The 18,800-nt window shown below is 40.3% G+C and overlaps 1 protein-coding gene across 1 annotated transcript in view; it reads left to right on the forward strand.

Annotated features, from left to right (window-relative positions):
- Window positions 1–18,800, forward strand: part of GRIN3A (glutamate ionotropic receptor NMDA type subunit 3A) — a 223,108-nt gene that overhangs the window by 170,858 nt on the left and 33,450 nt on the right. Inside the window, exon 6 of the mRNA XM_069964316.1 lies at window positions 12,218–12,369. Coding sequence (XP_069820417.1) covers window positions 12,218–12,369 — 152 coding nt within the window. The remainder of the gene's footprint in view (window positions 1–12,217; window positions 12,370–18,800) is intronic.

Consider the following 18,800-nt stretch of genomic DNA (forward strand, 5'->3'; position numbering starts at 1 on the left):
GCTGTCAATTTGGTTCGTTCTACAAAGCGAATTCACTAGGATTCGTTAAGTAAAAATGTGCAAAATAACATGCTGTCTGCAGCGTCACTGGGCTGGGAAAGTCCAGTTTACCAAGTAACTTTGAAGACCAGTGAAGACACAGTCCATATTATTAACTCAATGGGAACTGTAATCGTTGGTCGCACTCCACGCCTTCTGTGTTCTAAAATTTTATTTTCATTAGTTAAGTGTGTGCTTTACATAATCAATGGTCGCATTCCACTCCTACTGTGGTCTAAAAATTCATGGGATTCAAAGGGTGCCACACAAGGGGAGATAAAAGAGTACTTTAAACGGGATTGGAACGTGTTAACTGGTTTATTAAGAAGTTTATATATTTTATGCCGATGTTCAACCAATGTCCACTGCTGTCCAAGGCTGAAATTGGATGATTGGCTGATTGACTTTTTTTTTTTTTTTTTTTTATGTTGCGTTCACACCTACAGGATCTGCAGCTGATTTTCTGCAGCAGATTTCATTTAAATAACTGAACACAGCATCAAATCTGCTGCAGATCCTGTAGGTGTGAACGAACCCTAAATGAGATTTTGCAATATTTGACACTTTTACAAGAACTGTGTTCTAACAAATTTGTCATTCTGTAATAGTCCCAGTATTGTGGCTACTATAGTTTGGCTGTTTTATTAAAATTCATTATAATTCAATTCGCAAATCTTAACGAGTTTGACCCAAAATTTGCCAACCTCACTAAACAAATTTTCAGCTGCTTCACTCTTCTCCAGTAATGGCTATGGCTGCCTATGTAATGCTGTGTTAATGCATTATGGGATGGATAGCAGATTTTAAAGGGAAAAAAAGTAGCTTGAAATCTGAAAGTTAAACTGTTGGCTGATCAGAAGTCACATGACCCACTGCAGTTATACAATGTGTTCCTACAGAAGAGCTAGGATGAATCAGATAACACAGCAGAAATAGTGATAATGAGCCTGCCTGGGTGTACTTAACTTTAGACACAGCCTCTGTGTATGGATGATAACTAGGAATGGTCCGAACTTAGATCTGAAAGTTAAACTGTTGGCTGATCAGAAGTCACATGACCCACTGCAGTTATACAATGTGTTCCTACAGAAGAGCTAGGATGAATCAGATAACACAGCAGAAATAGTGATAATGAGCCTGCCTGGGTGTACTTAACTTTAGACACAGCCTCTGTGTATGGATGATAACTAGGAATGGTCCGAACTTAGATGGTTATCATTAGGGATGGTCCGAACCTGCCGAGGTTCGGGTTCGTATCGGGTTCGTATCCGTGGAGCGGGTGGATCCAGCGGGAGGACCGCCTGGAAAACTGGGATACAGCCATAGCCATAGGCTGTATCCCTGTTTTCCAGACGTTCCTCCCGCTGTATGCGCCCGCTCCACGGATACGAACCCGATACGAACCCGAACCTCGGCAGGTTCGGACCATCCCTAATGATAACCATCTAAGTATAGACCTTTTTCTTTTAGAAAAAGTGCAAACTAACAAACTAATTAATGCTATGCTTTAGATAATGTACATCCTAATACTTCCCAAGTGTCCCTTTTTTTGGAGGCACATTTCCTACTTTTGAGCCAAGTCCCTCTGTCTCTCTTTTCCCCTTACATGTCCCTTTTTTTGACCTAGGAATAAAATTTGCATTATTAAACTTTTTATGTTGCTCAATGTTGCATCATAAAAATTGTTATATTCAGATGAATCATTTGACATTATTGCCCCTTTCACACATCATTTCACACATGCAGTTTATATGGCCCCATACACACATCTGTAGGTGTTACAATTCCAATTTAGGGCCATGTTCCATGACACAAAAAATGATTAAGCCATTGTGCGTCCATGTCACCTATGTGACAGGGGGTCCCTGCAAATGTTGACAGTTACTAAAATACATTGTTAATTGTGTCCGCAGTTATGGGTCAGTTGTGGGAATCAGTGCTACAACATTAAGTTATCTATTACTTTGCCTTTGAAGTACATACAGTAACTGATATGTTTTCTGATCAGAGCTAGAGGTCAGTATGACCGCCTGATTCTGCTGATGCACTTTGTGGAGGAATGTGCAGTGCCAACAATGTCAGCGTGCAGATTAATGGGATCCTGGCACAATGACCGTGTCATTAGTTTACTCAAGTTTGTGGGACAGGATGGAAGTGGTAAAGGCTTATATGACAAGGGCCCAGATTTATCAAAGGGTATAAAATATACACTGGTGTAAACAGCCCACAGCAATCAATCACAGCTCCTCATCATCTTACCAGAGCGGAAATCTGAGCTGTGATTGGTTGTAATGAGCAGTTTACACCAGTGTATAGTTCATAATAAATTCCCCCCAAGGTGTAGTCAGACTTCTGTAAAGGTACATAATGGGGGAGATTTATCAAAGGGTGTAAATATTTAGACTGGTGCAAACTGCCCACAGCAACCAATTACAGCTCAGCTTTCATTTTATCAGAGCTGAAAGCTGAGCTGTGATTGGTTGCTGTGGGCAGTTTGCACCAGTCTAAATGTTACACCCTTTGATAAATCTGGGCTAATGTCTGTACATTTCTTCCATGTGTCTCTGATTTCCCAAAAAGGCATTTAGAGAAATTTTTCTGCACAGAAGTGATGGAGACAAATTAGAATTTGTATATTTGAGTTTTTCTTTCCTTTTTATTTATTTTATTTATTTTTCCTTTGGCTCTGTGCCATGCATTAACCCTTTACTGCATCTTTTTGTGAATGTTGTAACTAAAGGGCCAAAGTTTTAAAAAAAACAACCTCAGTTATGCATAGAAACTATGTTCACACAACAGCCTTGTTTAAAATCTAAGGGGGAGATTTATCAAACTAGTGTAAAATAGAATTGTCTTAGTTGCCCCTAGCAACCAATCAGATTCCACTTTTAATTCATCACAGATTCTTTGGAAAATGAAAGGTGGAATCTTATTGGTTGCTAGGGTCAACTAAGACAATTCTTCTTTTACACCAGTGTGATAAATCTTCCCCTAAGTCTAAAATGACGGATGTCATTTAGCTGTCTGACAGCTGTTGGTACATTATTCTAGTTTGGGGTTACTGATTTGCCTTTGGGTGTGTAATGAATTGAAATGTCCATTGAATTTAATAGTAAAAACAGTGAAAGGATGGTAAAAAAAGAAACTGTGTATGAACATAAAAAACTAATGTCCGATGTTCGCAATAGATGTCCGAAAATAATTGGCATGATCATAATTTTGACGTCCACTCAGACAACGTTCGTTATTTTATACATTGTGTGCATTGGACGTCCACCATTTCACTCCAATGCATTGCATTGAAGTGAATTAAATCACAGCAATAACGGATGTCTTTTTGAATAGAAAAAGTGGACGCCTTTTCTCTTTTTTTGATGTTGTGTGAACATAGTCAGAGTCCTGACTATTCCATTAGTCCATTAAGAGTCCTTATTAAATAGAGCAACTTTAGGAAGGGTGTTAAAAAAAAAAAGAACTTTCCTGGTGGCCAACAGTTAAACAGTGTCCTTTGCTATGGACGCTGTTAAACACTGTGTGAACATAGTCATAACATAACATAGTCTTTTACTACTAATTCTAGTAATTGGAGGCTCATAAACTTACTATGAATGAAAAGAACATACACCTGTTGGGTATAATATAGAAAATTTAGCCTGAAATATGTGAGTGACTTATGAGTGTCTTATTTGTATCTTTGTCTACTTGCTGCTTCACATCATGTCCTATAAATAGCAAATGGTTTGTCTAATTTGCATAACAACTTAAGCAAATCTTCAGAATTTTAAAAGCCAATCGTTAAAGGTCACTTTTGCACGGAGAATTGCTAAATTGCTGTGTCAAATTAACAGGCTGTTTTCTAATTGCTTTCATGTATTACTGGAATGGCTTGCACAGTGTTATGGCTAAATAACCTCAAATAGTAGTCAGAGGTTATATACTGAAAAACCCTCATATGTTTTATAAAGAAAATGTGCTAGACACCTTGGCACCCTTGTGACACTATAACAATTAACATGCATGAAGTCTCAATGGCCCACATTTAACAATCTCATTTGTTTCTTACACACAAAGCAACCAATCCCAGCTCACCTTTTGTTTATCAAAAATCAGGGACAAAAATCAATGTTTTCCGTATACTGTGTATAGTTGTGATTGTGATATAGTGATAGGATGCATTGACAACCTTTTCAAAATTGCCCCAGTCAAGCAGTTTTTTTTTCATTGTCACATGGTGGGATTTTTAAGTAGTTTAACCCCTTCACGGCGTATATTTATGCCCTGCGGTCGTTAAGAGAGTTCAGAGCGGGGCTGCGCGGCAACCCCGCTCTGAACCGCCTTAGTCCCGGGTACTGCATATAGCCCGGGACCGTGGCTATAAGCGGGCACGATCCGATTGCCTTGCCCGCTAATTAAGTATTCAGATGCAGCTGTCAAATTTGACAGCTGCATCTGAATACTTACTGAAGCCGATACCTGGTGGGGGCACGCCCCCCCCCCCGCGACGTCATGGAGGGGCGAACCCCGCATCTGGTGTCCGCCGAGGTCTGCGCCCTAATGGCGCTGATCTCGGCCCTGCATTCTATTGCTTTCGTCTGCAACATAACTATACTGCATAGATCTCTATGAGAGATCGGTGTGGCTATACTAGAAGTCCCCCAGGGGGGCTTTTAGTATATGTGTAAAAAAATAAAAATGTTGTATTATTAATAAATCACCCCCCTTTCCCCATTTTATAAATTAAAATAAATAAATAAACATGTTTGGTATCGCTGTGTGCGTAATCGCCTAAACTATTAATTTATTTCATTTCTGATCTTGCTTGGTAAAAGGCGTTAGTGCAAAAAAAATCCCAAAGTGCAAAATTGCGCATTTTTGGTCGCATCAAATCCAGAAAAATTGTAACAGAAAGCTATCAAAAAGTCGCATATGCACAATCAAGGTATCGATAGAAAGTACAGATCATGGCGCAAAAAATGACACCCCATAGACCAAAGGATAAAAGCGCTATAAGCATGGTAATAGAGCGATACATTTTGTTGTAATTGTAACGACTTGAGGAACATATATAACAGTTTTACCCCCAAAACAAATACCCCCCCCCCAAAAAAAAAAAAAAAATACTTTTTTTTTTTTTTATTTCACCACACATTTTTTTTTTTTTCTGGTTTTGCAGTGCACTTTATGAAAAAATTCAGCCTGTCATTGCAAAGTACAATTAGTTGCTCAAAATATAAGGGCTTATGTGGGTTTCTAAGTGAAAAAATTAAACTGTTATGGCCTTTTAAGCACAAGGAGGAAAAAACGAAAACGCAAAAATTGAAATTGGTCCAGTCTTTAAAGGGTTAAAAAAAAGAAGAAACTAAATTTTTGCTCAATATATTATAATAAAATGTGCTTAGTGTGGTGGTCGCACCTTTTTTTAGTGCCCAACCGCCGGCATACTAGAGAAGTGAATAATTGTACCTGTGTTCCGACCTTACTGTCGCTAAAAACCACCTTCTGCCCTGCAGTGTCGGGTTACCCGTCCTACGAGGTATTTAGACTAGAAACACGCGTGATGGGACACCACATTAGGACCTTCTTTAAATAAAAAATATCCCCAGTTATGATACAGGTACATGAGACAGATTTGCTGTGATTTTTTTCTTAATATAGTTTTTGCAACTAAATCTGCATGGTTCCCCCAGCAGATAAAGGCTATGTTCACACATATTATTTTAATTGGTCTTTTGGTCAGTGTTTTTTACATTAAAACCAGAAGTGGATTGAAAACACAAAAACTGTGAAATATTTCCATTATAATTTGGCCCTGTCGGTTCCAGTTCTGATCATGGTTGAAAAAATACTGAAAAAAAAATCTGACAGAAATACTGTGTGTGAACTTAGTCTAAGGGGGTACTCCAGACAAAAAAAAAGGAAATCAGCTGGTCTAAGAAAGTTATACAGATGTGTAAATTACTTCTATAAAAAAAAAAACTCAGCTGCTTTATGTTCTGCAGGAAGTGGTATATTCTTTCCAGTCTGTCACAGTGCTCTCCACCTCAGTTCATGACAGGACCTGTCAATATAGCATTTTTATATTATCGCCTCATATCTTTGTTTTGAGGGCCTCTTTGCTGTCTGTGGGTCTATAAATCTGTTCTTTGTCCATATTTTTTGTATTTATTTTAGTTCTGCATAGACCCATTTTTGTGATCAATAAAGTGTTTTAATTTCCCTATAAACGCCTTTTTTGTTGTTATTTCTTGGTATCACAAATAACAGGCTTGAATATGCTGTAGAATCTGGATATCCCAAAAAATGTACCCGCTCTGCTAATGATTAGAGACTATTACTACAATCAGTGCAGTGCACACAAGCCAGTACTTCTAGGAAGGGGGGGCAGGTCGTATGCAGTGTATCTCAACATTGCTGCTCCTTAAAAGAGTAATCACCATCATCATACAAAAAAGTTTGGAGCGTGCTGGGGTGGTAATTGCTAGACATTGGGTGGATGCTAGCCCTCCCTCAATCAAGGAATGGGGTAACCTGGTTAACAAAATAAGGAGTTATGAGGAAGTCACATCTCGCTCTAAAAAGGCCTCTAAACGGTTTAATGCTGTCTGGAAGAAATAGAGGGAACTTTAAAGAATAATGGGGATTGAATTTTTCTAACCCCGCTCCTTTTGGGGTAAGGGGTTGGGGGGGTAGCTGTGGGAGGTATAGTGAATGAAAATGTTCAAGCTTATAGGGGGGATTTATGAAGACCAGCGTACAAGTCTTATATTGGGCTTATATTGAACGCCAGTCTTATATTGGGCCCCGCAGGATTCACTGAAAGGCACACACCTTTTAGTGAATCCGGCCGGCTAGGTGCCCGAACCTGTGCCTGGAGTACTTGCTTCCAGCAAGTGTAGATTTGGATCATGTTTTATGCCTTCAAGCAGGCGTAAATCATGATAAATGAGGCGCTGGAGGACACCTTGTCACACACCCCCAAGCTCGGGCGAGCTGGGCATGCGGCAGGTGTTCACCAGGGAGAAGGGGCAAATCTGCACCTTCTTCCTGGCGTATGCCTCAGGCCAACAATTCTTAAATATCCCCCATTGTTTATATTTATTTTCATATGGAATTTGCAAAATAAACAATTAAGGAGGAAAAAAACACAAACATAAAAAAAATGATTGTGATCAGTTTATGTTCGTGTTCCCTGAACATTCATAAACATTACCCGAATGCATACAGATTATCAGGTGCAAAGCGTAAAATACGCAAAAACTAAGCAATTTTGTAGCATTAGCATAACTTTTGTTTGTCTTTGCGTATATACACAATGACGGATATACTACTGTGTATTTTAATACACTCTGCAATCACTGGATTACAGCAGAGTCACACAGAAAGAATAATGAAAACATTTAAAATAAATAAACTCAGTCAGCTCTCCCTCCCTACACTAACTACCACTGTGAATATTGCTGCCTTACTAAATTCAGATGCTGTTCCTGCTCGTGTCACTCTCCCTACTAAACGGGACAAGAATCAGGAATGACTGTGAGAAAATTCACCTCAGCGTCGCGTTTTTATAGCATGTACGTAACGTACATAATGACGCTAATCGTACAGCCAATCACAGTAATGCCAGTAGTGAACATGGCCACTAAATTACCTGTTCATTGGCTTTTTAAAATTGGTGGGAGGAAACTAACACAGTTGCGTACATTCACATGTTTGAAAATGTTCTAAAAAAAAATCGTTATGACTATTCCGATCATCAAACAAATTGTTTGCGATTGTGACATACGAACATTTACAAACGTGTTCGCTCATGACTAGTTCTGAGTGTCCAAGTATGAGGGAAGTGGTCGTCGACTTTGTGTATGTGCACTGCTGTTCCATTTAAACTGTATAGGTCTAAGAGATAGTGAAATACAAAACTCTGCTATCTTGAGCAGTCCCATAATGTGTGAATGCAGAGGTCGCCATATTGTAACATCTTGGTAGATGGAGTTAAGGGTAAGTAAGAGTAAGGACTCATTTTTTCTACAACAAGCTGTAGTTTTTATTTGGGGAAACCGACACACACACACACAGTTTTAGGTTATATGTATTCCAAACATAACCTGAACATAACAGCTGATATATCATCAGTAAAAGTTATAAAATTCATTTAAAAAGCAGTTTTCTCTATCGAAGAATGAGTGAGGTGAAAAACTGGATGACAGAAATGATTGTTTTGTCAGACCATATTGTTACACTGTATTAAAGAAGCATTAAGAAAGCCCTCAAACATTCTGCAGCTCATAGTGAGTGGGCTTAAATGACACCTACTGGAATATATTTAAGAACAAAAGCAATTTCTCTGAATAATAGTTTGGGTGAAAACTCGGCTACAATTTCCTTACAATTTATACAGTAGGTGGAAATAACTATAATTTCCCTCAAATGTGCAAAATTCTATTCATTCTTTTACAACTAAGGACCTTTCCAGAGGCTCAGAAAGACAGCTTTGTATGTATTAAAGGGCATTTACTGTAAACATTTAGTATAATAATATCCAGGTTTAGGAACTGTGCTATAGAAATGTGCATACTGTACAATTTGAATAGAACAATCTTTTAGTTTAGCATACTGTATATGTGTACATATTCAGATAGAAACTAACCAGGCAATTGTTTCCATAAGGGAAACATTCTCTATCTTGTTTTTTTGTACCAGTTGACAGGATTTAAATACATGGAAAGGATGTAAGATGTGAGCAAAGGGTGGGTTCACTTACTGTAAGTTACTATTCAGTGTAGTAAGCCTACATCAAAATATTTTGCAAACCTTTTTGATCATGTGAATTTACAGGTGCCTGTAGGTCCAGCCCGATACCCCATTTTAGCCTATGGGCACTGAAAGGCATGTTGGATGCAGGTTTCCAGCTTGTTGCATCTAGTAGTCTGCGATGTCTGTATATATGGTGTTAAACTCTTAGATTTGTTTACTTTAAGGGTATATTCACACGAAAGGTCTCGCAGCGAGATTCTCGCTGCGAGACCGGCAGGTCCTGGCAGTTCCCACAAACTATATACTCGCTGCGGTCTGAACGACTGCAGCGAGTATGTAATTCTGCCGCCCTTAACCCCTTCTGCTCCCGCCCGGCTCCCCCGCTGTAAGCATACATTACCTGTCCTCGCTGCACGGGTCCGGCGTCCTGCTCTCCCGCCCGGCCAATCAGTGTGTTGCACAGCCGCAGCCACTGATTGGCCGGGCGGAAGAGCAGGACGCCGGACCCGTGCAGCGAGGACAGGTAATGTATGCTTACAGCGGGGGAGCCGGCCGGGAGCAGAAGGGGTTAAGGGCGGCAGAATTACATACTCGCTGCGGTCGTTCAGACCGCAGTGAGTATATAGTTTGTGGGAAATGCCAGGACCTGCCGGTCTCGCAGTGAGAATCTCGCTGCGAGACCGTTCGTGTGAATATACCCTTATAATGGTTCATTTCAGTAGGGTCTCATAATTAGACACCTGTGGGCTAGAAATATTAGACCTGATCTCTCCGAGAGCTCATTGAGATCAGGGAACAGTTGATTTTTCCTTATTAAATGTATTATACTCCATTATACTTCATTTAGGCCTAGCATATTTGAACCAACTGTGCAGTTCCCAGTGCTAGAACCCTTTGCTGTTTGAATCGTATTATAGAATATTATGACTGATTCTTTTAAAGTAACAACTAAGGTTCCCCTTTAAAGCTGAGGCATTATGGCTCCTTACAGATATTGACTTATAAGGCTGCACTCTCTCCCTGTATACTGTACTTTTGACCTATATAGAATGTGAAAAATAAAGGTTCTATGTTGCATAGCATGCAATATAAAGGAGGTATTCTGCTATAGAAGCATTGGGGGAGATTTATCGAACATGGTGTAAAGTGAAAATGGCTCAGTTGCCCCTAGCAACCAATCAGATTCCACCTTTCATTTTCCAAAGAGTCTGTGAGGATTGAAAGGTGGAATCTGATTGGTTGCTAGGGGCAACTGAGCCAGTTTCACTTTACACCATGTTTGATAAATCCCCCCCATTGTTTCTACAGAAGAAAACCTTCTTAATAGGGTGCAATAAAGAGCATCATATAGCCGCACACTTAGGGCCCTTTTACACAGAAAGATTATCTGACAGATTATCTGCCAAAGATTTGAAGCCAAAACCAGGAACAGACTATAAACAGAGTTCAGGTCATACAGGAAAGCCTGAGATTTCTCTTCTTTTCAAATCCAGTCCTGGCTTTGGCTTCAAATCTTTAAATCTTTGGCAGATAATCTGTCAGATAATCTTTCTGTGTAAAAGGGCCCTTAGAAGCTTTGACACTGTAGTATAATGCTAAGTTTACATGGAGCGATAATTGGCCCGATCGCACGATTAACGATTTCGAAGTAACGATTTTTTGTTTATACTGATCAGCGTTTAGACGGTACGATATATCGTACGGAAAAATCGTTTTGCGATCGTGCGCCCGCAGCCCGGCCCTCCCGCAGCCCACCCCCCGCAGCCCCCTGTGCCGCCCCGATCGCCACCTCCGCCGCTCCGATCGGCACCCCCGCCGCTCCGATCGCCACCCCCACCGCTCCGATCACCCCTGGCCGCTCCGATCGCCACGCCGCCACTGCTCCGATCGCCCCCACCGCCGCGGCCAAGAGCATACGTTACCTGCTCCGCGCAGCAGGTCTTCCGACATTCCCGGCTTCCCTCTTCAGCGCATTGATTGGCTGAAGAGATGAGCCGGCAATTTCAAACGGCTCCTCTTCAGCCAATCAGTGCTCCTCTTCAGCGGCGGGGTGGCGATTGGAGCGGCGGCGGGGGTGGCGATCGGGGTGGCGGGGGTGGCGATCAGGGCTGTGGGGGTGGCGATCGGAGCGGCGGCGGGGGTGGCGATCGGGGCGGCGGGGGTGGCGATCGGGGCGGCGGGGGTTGCGATCAGAACAGCGGGGGTGGCTATTGAGCCGCCGCAGGGGGCTGTAGATGAGCGGGGGGCCGGACTGCGAGCGGAGGGCCGAGTGGCCTGCGGGGGGCGCACAGCCGGACTATCGCGCGACGACTGTTTACACGGAACGATCGGCGAATTTTTTATGAACATGTTAAAAGATCAAAATGAACGATTTTTCGATTGTTCGCCACGTTTACACGTACGATTATCGTTTGAATTCGATCATTATCGCGAAAATTCGCCCGATAATTGTTTCGTGGAAACGTAGCATAAGGCTATGTTTGATCATGATCATTACTTGCAGCTGTCATTATGAAAAATTGGCTGCCTTTTACCATTAATTGACGTTCTGTTCCAGTTGTAGGAACATAGCCTAACTAGGGATTCTATTTTTGCATCTATCTTTTTAGAATTTGTTTAACTTTTGTAGCTCCAAAAAGAGGTGAATGCTGCAAGTTACATACTTGTTAGATATTTTAGTTGTGCATGATTGCCCCACTTATAATTTCCTCAGAGATGCTACAGAGTTGTAGAGAAATCATTATTTTCCTAAGGGATTCTGACTCACCAGGGTATCTTGCCTCACTCCTCCCTGCCCCAATAGGCTTAATTAAAAAATCTCACCATATATACAAATAGGGAGAGATATATTACATCCACTAGTACTTGAGTACATACAGCTATAGTTTAGAGGATGTTTTACTAACAACAAAGTTGGTTAGCAATAGTTGCTCTGATAAAAGGAAACTTTGCATTGTCGCTTTGTATAATAAAGCCAAGAGAATTCTTAGCATCTACGTAGAATGTCACCTGTTATTGTTAAAGTGCAGTTCATACTAGTAGTTGTGTATTCAGAGTTTAAATGAATTGCCTATATTTGATAAATAGTGGCAGTATCAGTATTCTGCTTGACAAAGGTGGTTGCACATTGTGAATGGACTGAATAATAAACATCAATGGAAGTTATTCTGGGACTCTGATATGGGGTGTGCTATCCCCATTGTCTCTTGCGTGGCTGAGGGACTGTGTGCTGGCTCCTTTTTACCTTTCTACAGTGTTCTGTAGCGTTTGGACTGCTTGGAATATGTCTGTGGTCAAATCTGGAACTTCAGCTAACAAAAATGTACTGTATCTCCAAATGCTGTAGCTAAGCTTACGTTTTGCATCTGAATAATAGATATGCTATTGTACTGCATGATCAATCATTTATTATGTATATGTTTTTTAGGTTATGGCATTGGTCTTCCCCCCAACTCTCCTTTAACATCAAACATATCAGAACTGGTCAGTCAGTATAAATCAAGTGGGTACATGGACATGCTTCACGATAAGTGGTATAAAGTGGTGCCTTGTGGGAAGAGGAGCTTTGCAGTCACTGAGGTAATGTATTAAAAAAAGACTAAAAGATTATTTTAATTGTATGTTCACACAACATTTTTGAGGCCATAAAACACTCTGGGAACATACCTTTAGCCTGTCCATTCATTATATTGTTAGTTACTCATGCAAGTGGATGATAACCATACAATTTTTTATTTAAAAGGAGTCAACTTTTGATGTTCTATATTCAAATAAATAGTGTTCTATCATTGAAATAAGATCACAAATATGCACAGGTTTATACAATCTGATTACAGGAAACTATGTTCTGTATATACCCTTGATATGTTGCAACAGTACAATACCAAAATGTCTAGTATCATTTTGTAATGCCTGACAATTCTGTTTCAGCTATAGGGATATTTATCACATTGAAAATTAGATTTCTTTTCCCTAACAAAAGAGTGTTTAGGGATTACATTGCTCTGCTAATTAGACACGGAAAAGTCCGATTCCACTGGGGCATTTACCAGGTTGCCATTGTTTCACACTGAGCTTTACATTCCCTTAAGTGTTATATTTTAAACTCTTGATAGCAGAATGATAAATTCTAGAAGAATAGTTGTCCTACTTTATAGATAAACTTTTGTTGTTTAATATAGATTTATGCGTATTTTAATTGTAAAATGTTAATTTCACTTACAATGAAAGAAGTAATTAATGCTGAGATGTAATAGTCAATTTCAATACTTATGGCTTAGTCATTTTGACTCCAATCATAGCTAAATCCATGGTAAATTGTTTTATTAAAGGGAAATTAACACCATGTTCATACAATCAAACCTGTTGTTATGTACCTGTAGTGTAAGAGCCTCTGATTCCAGTGCTGTATGTTTTACCTTCTTGCATAGTGCACTGGTGTATTTTACTCCAAAGGATATATATAAAATGAGCCCGTTTGGTGAACTGGGCACCACAGTTCACCATCCTACTTGCCCTCTGGCTCCTAAGTCCCCTCCTACTTATGCATATTCAGGCTATATTTTTCATCACAAAAACGGCTGTTGTTGCTGATTAAGGCTATGTTCACACAACGTACAACTACGGCAGTAGTTCTTGCCGCAGAACTACGGCCGTAGTTTTGCGAGGTGGAACAATGCCTATTGATGAATGGGATCCCGGCCGGAGCATACACACATCGTATACGCTCCGGCCGGGAGCCCATGCGGGGCCGCAAAAAACTGACATGTCAGTTTTCTGCGGCCAGAATTCAATGAATTCCGGCCGCAGAAAGACCTGTCAGTTCACACAGTGAAGCGAGCGGCTCCGCCCGCTTGCTTCACTGTGTGTTATGGGAAGCTCTGATGCGGGCACGCGCTGATGCGCCCGCATCAGAGCTCTGCGGCCGGAAAGATCATCCGGCCGGTACTTAAGTACCGGCCCGAGATGATCCGGCCAGAGACCAGCTGTTCCGTGACCCGGCCGGGGTCACGGAACGGCCGGTCTCTAACGGTGTGTGAACATAGCCTAAAACAGTGGCCATTCTTGTCGTAAAAAAAAAAGAATTCAATTGAAATAACGCCGTTTACAAAAAACGACCATTTTTCAATATAGCTGTGGGAAAAAATTGCCGTTTTAATTGTTTACAGACATTGTTTACAGACAGGAGCCAGAGACAATTGACAGTTCACAAAGCATGTGGCTGTCTTGCTTCGTAGTGTGCCTGGAAATCAATGGTTAATTGATTTCAAGGCACACTCATAGGACGGCTGGATTATAATGATTTTAAAATAGTGGTCATCTGGCCATGAATGTAGGCTGGATGAACAAACAATGGCTATTGTTTGTACACAGTGTGAACATAGCCACAAGTAGCCACAAGATGCTTAAGTAGTCCTGTCTATTGCACTGAATGAACTAAAGGGGAATTCCAGGTAGAGGTGAAAAAAAAATTAAACCTGCTGCAGAAGTATATAGCATTGCTTACCTGTCTAACCCAATTTTGAAACTACTAAAATCCATTTGTTTGGTGGTCTTTGTTCTGTATTTTGTGGCTGTACTTCCTGGTTGAGCAATTGTACATACAGTAGTACTACAGGTTCCAGAATGCATTGCTGTCCCTCAGCTGTCCATCACAGTCCTCCACCCTGCCCATTCCCCACCTAAAACAGTTACAGGATATCTAGGCTGTGTTCACACAGTACAGTTTCATTGTGTTACTGAATAAATTTCAGTACTTTATCATTTAATTGTAGTCCCCCCCACACAGCACGCTGTGCTCTCTACCTGTAACACCACACAGCATGCTGTATTCTCTACCTGTATCACCTACACAGCACACTGTTACTACCTGTAACACTGATATTGGAATAAAGTAAAGAACTTTTTGAATTCAATTAAAAGATATTCTTCTTATGCAAATATTATGATCAAGCATCTTTTCTCTTTGAAGTTAAACCCCACAATCAGAACTTTATCCAATATTATGTTACATGGGATATACTGTTTATGCCTCGTTTTTTATCCAGGTGGGATTGGCAGTGGCGGCTCTGATCCTCTGTGCCGTTTAGCATCATTTACTTGTGTTACTGCATCAGTTTTGAGAAGACGCTGTGGTACTGCAATGAAACTCCAACATGTGTGAACACAGCCCTAATTTCACTGCAGAGTTTTGTGCAATCAGTGGCAGCTGCTTCTGTCACTCCTTGCCTGATCAGGTGTAGGCTAGAGGGGCTGGTCAGAGATGGTAAATCACTCAGGGGGGTGGGAGACAAGATCCAGCCCAGCCTCCTAAAGCATCACACCCTGCCTGAATCATCAGCCTAAGCTCAGCAAACAAACTAAATGTAAGACAGAGGCATGTAATCTCTCTCTCCTGAGGAGGGAGAGCAGGGGGAGCAGGAGATAAACTGGCACAGGGGCCATTTTTCTTCACTTCCTGGATATCTATCAGCTACCAGTGTGGCAGAACCGCACAGATATGGTAATACATTATATAGACACATCTAAATAACTTTTAATGTACTTTTAATAGAAAATATATTTTTTTTATCCGGCGTTACTCTTTAAGTAAGGGATGCTTTGAGGGTTGCTTTAATGCATTGTCATGTATACAAAATTTGTATTAGAAAAACAAATTTACAATCAAAATTTTACAATAATAGACTTATAGATTGTAAAAAAAAAGGGTGTTCAAAAATAAAAACTTTAAAATAAAGTCATGTTTCAAAGTAAGTCCACTATATCATAAAATAATGCTTTTGTGTGTGTGTGTGTGTGTGTGTGTGTGTGTGTGTGTTTTTCATATTTTTCTTCTAAAATGTTGATGAACATTACATGTGGCCAGTTTCCCCAATAGTGTTTTATCTGCAACATTACAGATCCGACAAGAATCAGTGCTTTCTTTTCCAGCTTTCAGAGGATGCTAGATAAAATTTCCCATAATTAGGTCTAAGTGAAATAGAATAGATAAAATTACAAATACTGTGATTCCATAGAGGTATGCTTGTCATATTTCATCTTGTTCCCCAAAGTCATTTTTCCACTCTTGATGGTAGGCAGGGAGATCTAAATGGATGTGCTATTTTAAAAACCTAAAATTGGGGACATTATTTTCTTTTACAATGGAAAGTAATATCCCATGAGAACCTGACAGACAAATGAAGTCTGTCTTCCAACTCGGTGTGCAAGGATTATTCATGCAGTAACAAAGATGGATTAAATCTCATGAAGTTGTTTTGAAAGTATATTCCATTCGTTCACCCAACCTGGTTAATTTCATATTTTAAACTATATTTTCTGATAACAAGTTTAGGTACAGTAACAGATTGGTTTTATCAGTCTAAGCATTATATGCAGTTTACATAATGATGAAATACTTCAATATCCTAAGCTTTAGAATCCCCTTTACTAAGATAAATGTATACTTCTGCAAAAATAACTATTACTTGCTTGAAGGAATAGGAAAATGAAAATGGATTGTCCGGTAGCAATCACTGTGTATTTTATTAATAGACATGTTAAGGACTCATTGTAAACTGCTTGTGCAACAGTCTTGTGGTACATGATGGTGATCCTTAAATAATAGCTTGTAGACTGTAAAGAAAATACAATGGCATACATTATTTCCTTTATGGATTAGTGGGATTTGTTTAGCACAAATGCATTAACATTTCAGTTTTTTTAATCCATCAAAAAACACCATGGGGTTTCATAAAAAAGGTCCGGTGACTTTCTGTGCAGGTTTATTACATAAAAAATCTGATAAAAAACACAATCTGCGATGGAGAATAAAATGCTCTTAGCACGGTAGCAATTCATCTGAATTATTTAAGCCTGGTGTCTATGGACAAGTAAGCTAACAGCTACAGCCTTTATAAGACGTTATTACACAGTATACCCTAGCAACCAGTCTGTCTTATGATACTCAAAGGTTTGGCTTAAGGATTATTTCCATCATAACAAGTCATAGGCCCTGATTTATCAAGCTGTGTATAATTTAAATGACAGATCAGCTTTTATTTTACTAAAGCTAAGAACGGAGTTGTGATTGTTTGCTGTGGGAAATCTACACCAGTTTCTATTTTACACAGTTTGATATTTTTACACAGTCCATAGAGTTCAAATGTTGTATCCTATTTAAAAATGCTAAAACTCTTATCAGTCACTTGTTATTATACATTATATAAGATCAGTTGTGTGACCTGATTAATTATATCAGTTTATATGATCAAACAGCAAACACAGTAGTAAGCACCAGTTGCAATGTGTTTTATTCCAAAATGTAGTTAAAATTCAGTCATACATATCACTCTTTAGCAGACGCCAAACCACTTCACAATAAAAACGTAGACATGATCAGTTGTGTGACCTGATTAATTATATCAGTTTATATGATCAACCAAAGAACAGTTACATACTGTATTAGAGATGAACGAGTACTAAAATGCCAGAATACTTGCTAATCAAGTCAAGTAACCAACCTTACCTCAATTATAAGAATTGTTGCCACCTAGCTCTGGCTGAAATTTTTTTAAGCATGGGCATTAGAGATGAGCAAGTAGTGAAATATTCGACTTTTGAGAATTTGAATCGAATAGGCACCGAGATTCGACTATTCGAACGAATATTCGATCCCATTATAGTCTACGGGAAAAAAATTCTCAGCTCTTGGAAATCAAAATTCGACCACTTGGAGGTCACCAAGTCCCCCATGAAACCTCCCTAAATGATGCAAACACCTCCGGAATGACACTGGGACATTAGGGTTAGCATGCCTGGGTGCACCCAACACCCCAAAATTGCAGTATAATGCCACTCTCCACAGTTGCGAAGGAAAAATATTTGCGAACGCTTTACGGCAATGTTCACACATTTCGTTCGTATTCCTTGTGCAGCATTACATACATGATTCCAATGTGCGTCTGTAGAGCATCATGTTATTCGCGCATATCACGCATCATGCTGTACGAACGTTACTGGAACAGTATGTATGATGTGCCTTTTTGTGGATACTGGAACAATATGTATCACATGCCTTTTACTGGGCTACTGACACAATAGGTATCACTTGCTTTTTACTGGGCTACTGGCACAATAGGTATCATGTGCCTTTAACTGGGCTACTGGCACAATAGGTATAAGGTTAACGTGCACTTAGTGGGCTAAACCAGGGACACTTGTACACACAGGGTACTGGAATGAATACAGCTGATGCTGCTGCTGTTACAGTATATCATCTATTTCTTAGCACTGAGAAGTGCTTTGGATGCAGACTTCAGAGATGACTTTTTTGCTGGATATTAGCTCTGAAAAGGACTTTTGGGTTCTGTAATAAGCCTGCCTTACCAAAACGCTATTAAAACCTATCTCTCCCTGCTCAAAGAACTCTCCCTGACTAGGTTGAAAGCGCATCTGCGGTCGAGAGGCAGAAGTCAAGTCTTAAATATTCGAGGTCATGTGGTTCAGCCATCCAGGGTAGACGCGGTTTTCGTGCGGCATGCGTACTCCAAGGGTCCCTCACGGCCTCCCTGCATGGTGATTGGATTAAAAAAGGCGCCAAGTGTGATGGGAGGGCTTTCAAATGTTTGCCGCGTATTCGACACACTACTTGATTTGTATTTGAATCTTCCGAATACCGCAATATTCGATTGAATATCTACTCTATCGAATGGTATTCGCTCATCTCTAATTATCATCTGATGTCACAGGGGGTTTGGATCTTGTCTCTAAGTCCTAGTCCAGCCTAGAGGCTACATCAGCATCTCTGTGTCATATATGCATATGCATATATATCTTTATTGGTACATTTAGGAAGAGTAAATGGGCCCTGACTTCCGGTTCCGGCGCGCAGGGAGCTCTGGGATGCGCGCGCTGCCGGGGATAAGATGCAAACCCCCGGCAGCCGCGCAACAGCAGGGGACCGACCAGGAGGAGTGAGGATCAACATGGGAGCACGTTGTCAGGTGAGTTAAGTTTTGTTTTGTTTTTTT

Source organism: Dendropsophus ebraccatus, chromosome 3 (assembly GCF_027789765.1).
Source record: "Dendropsophus ebraccatus isolate aDenEbr1 chromosome 3, aDenEbr1.pat, whole genome shotgun sequence".
In the NCBI taxonomy this organism is placed as follows: domain Eukaryota; kingdom Metazoa; phylum Chordata; class Amphibia; order Anura; family Hylidae; genus Dendropsophus; species Dendropsophus ebraccatus.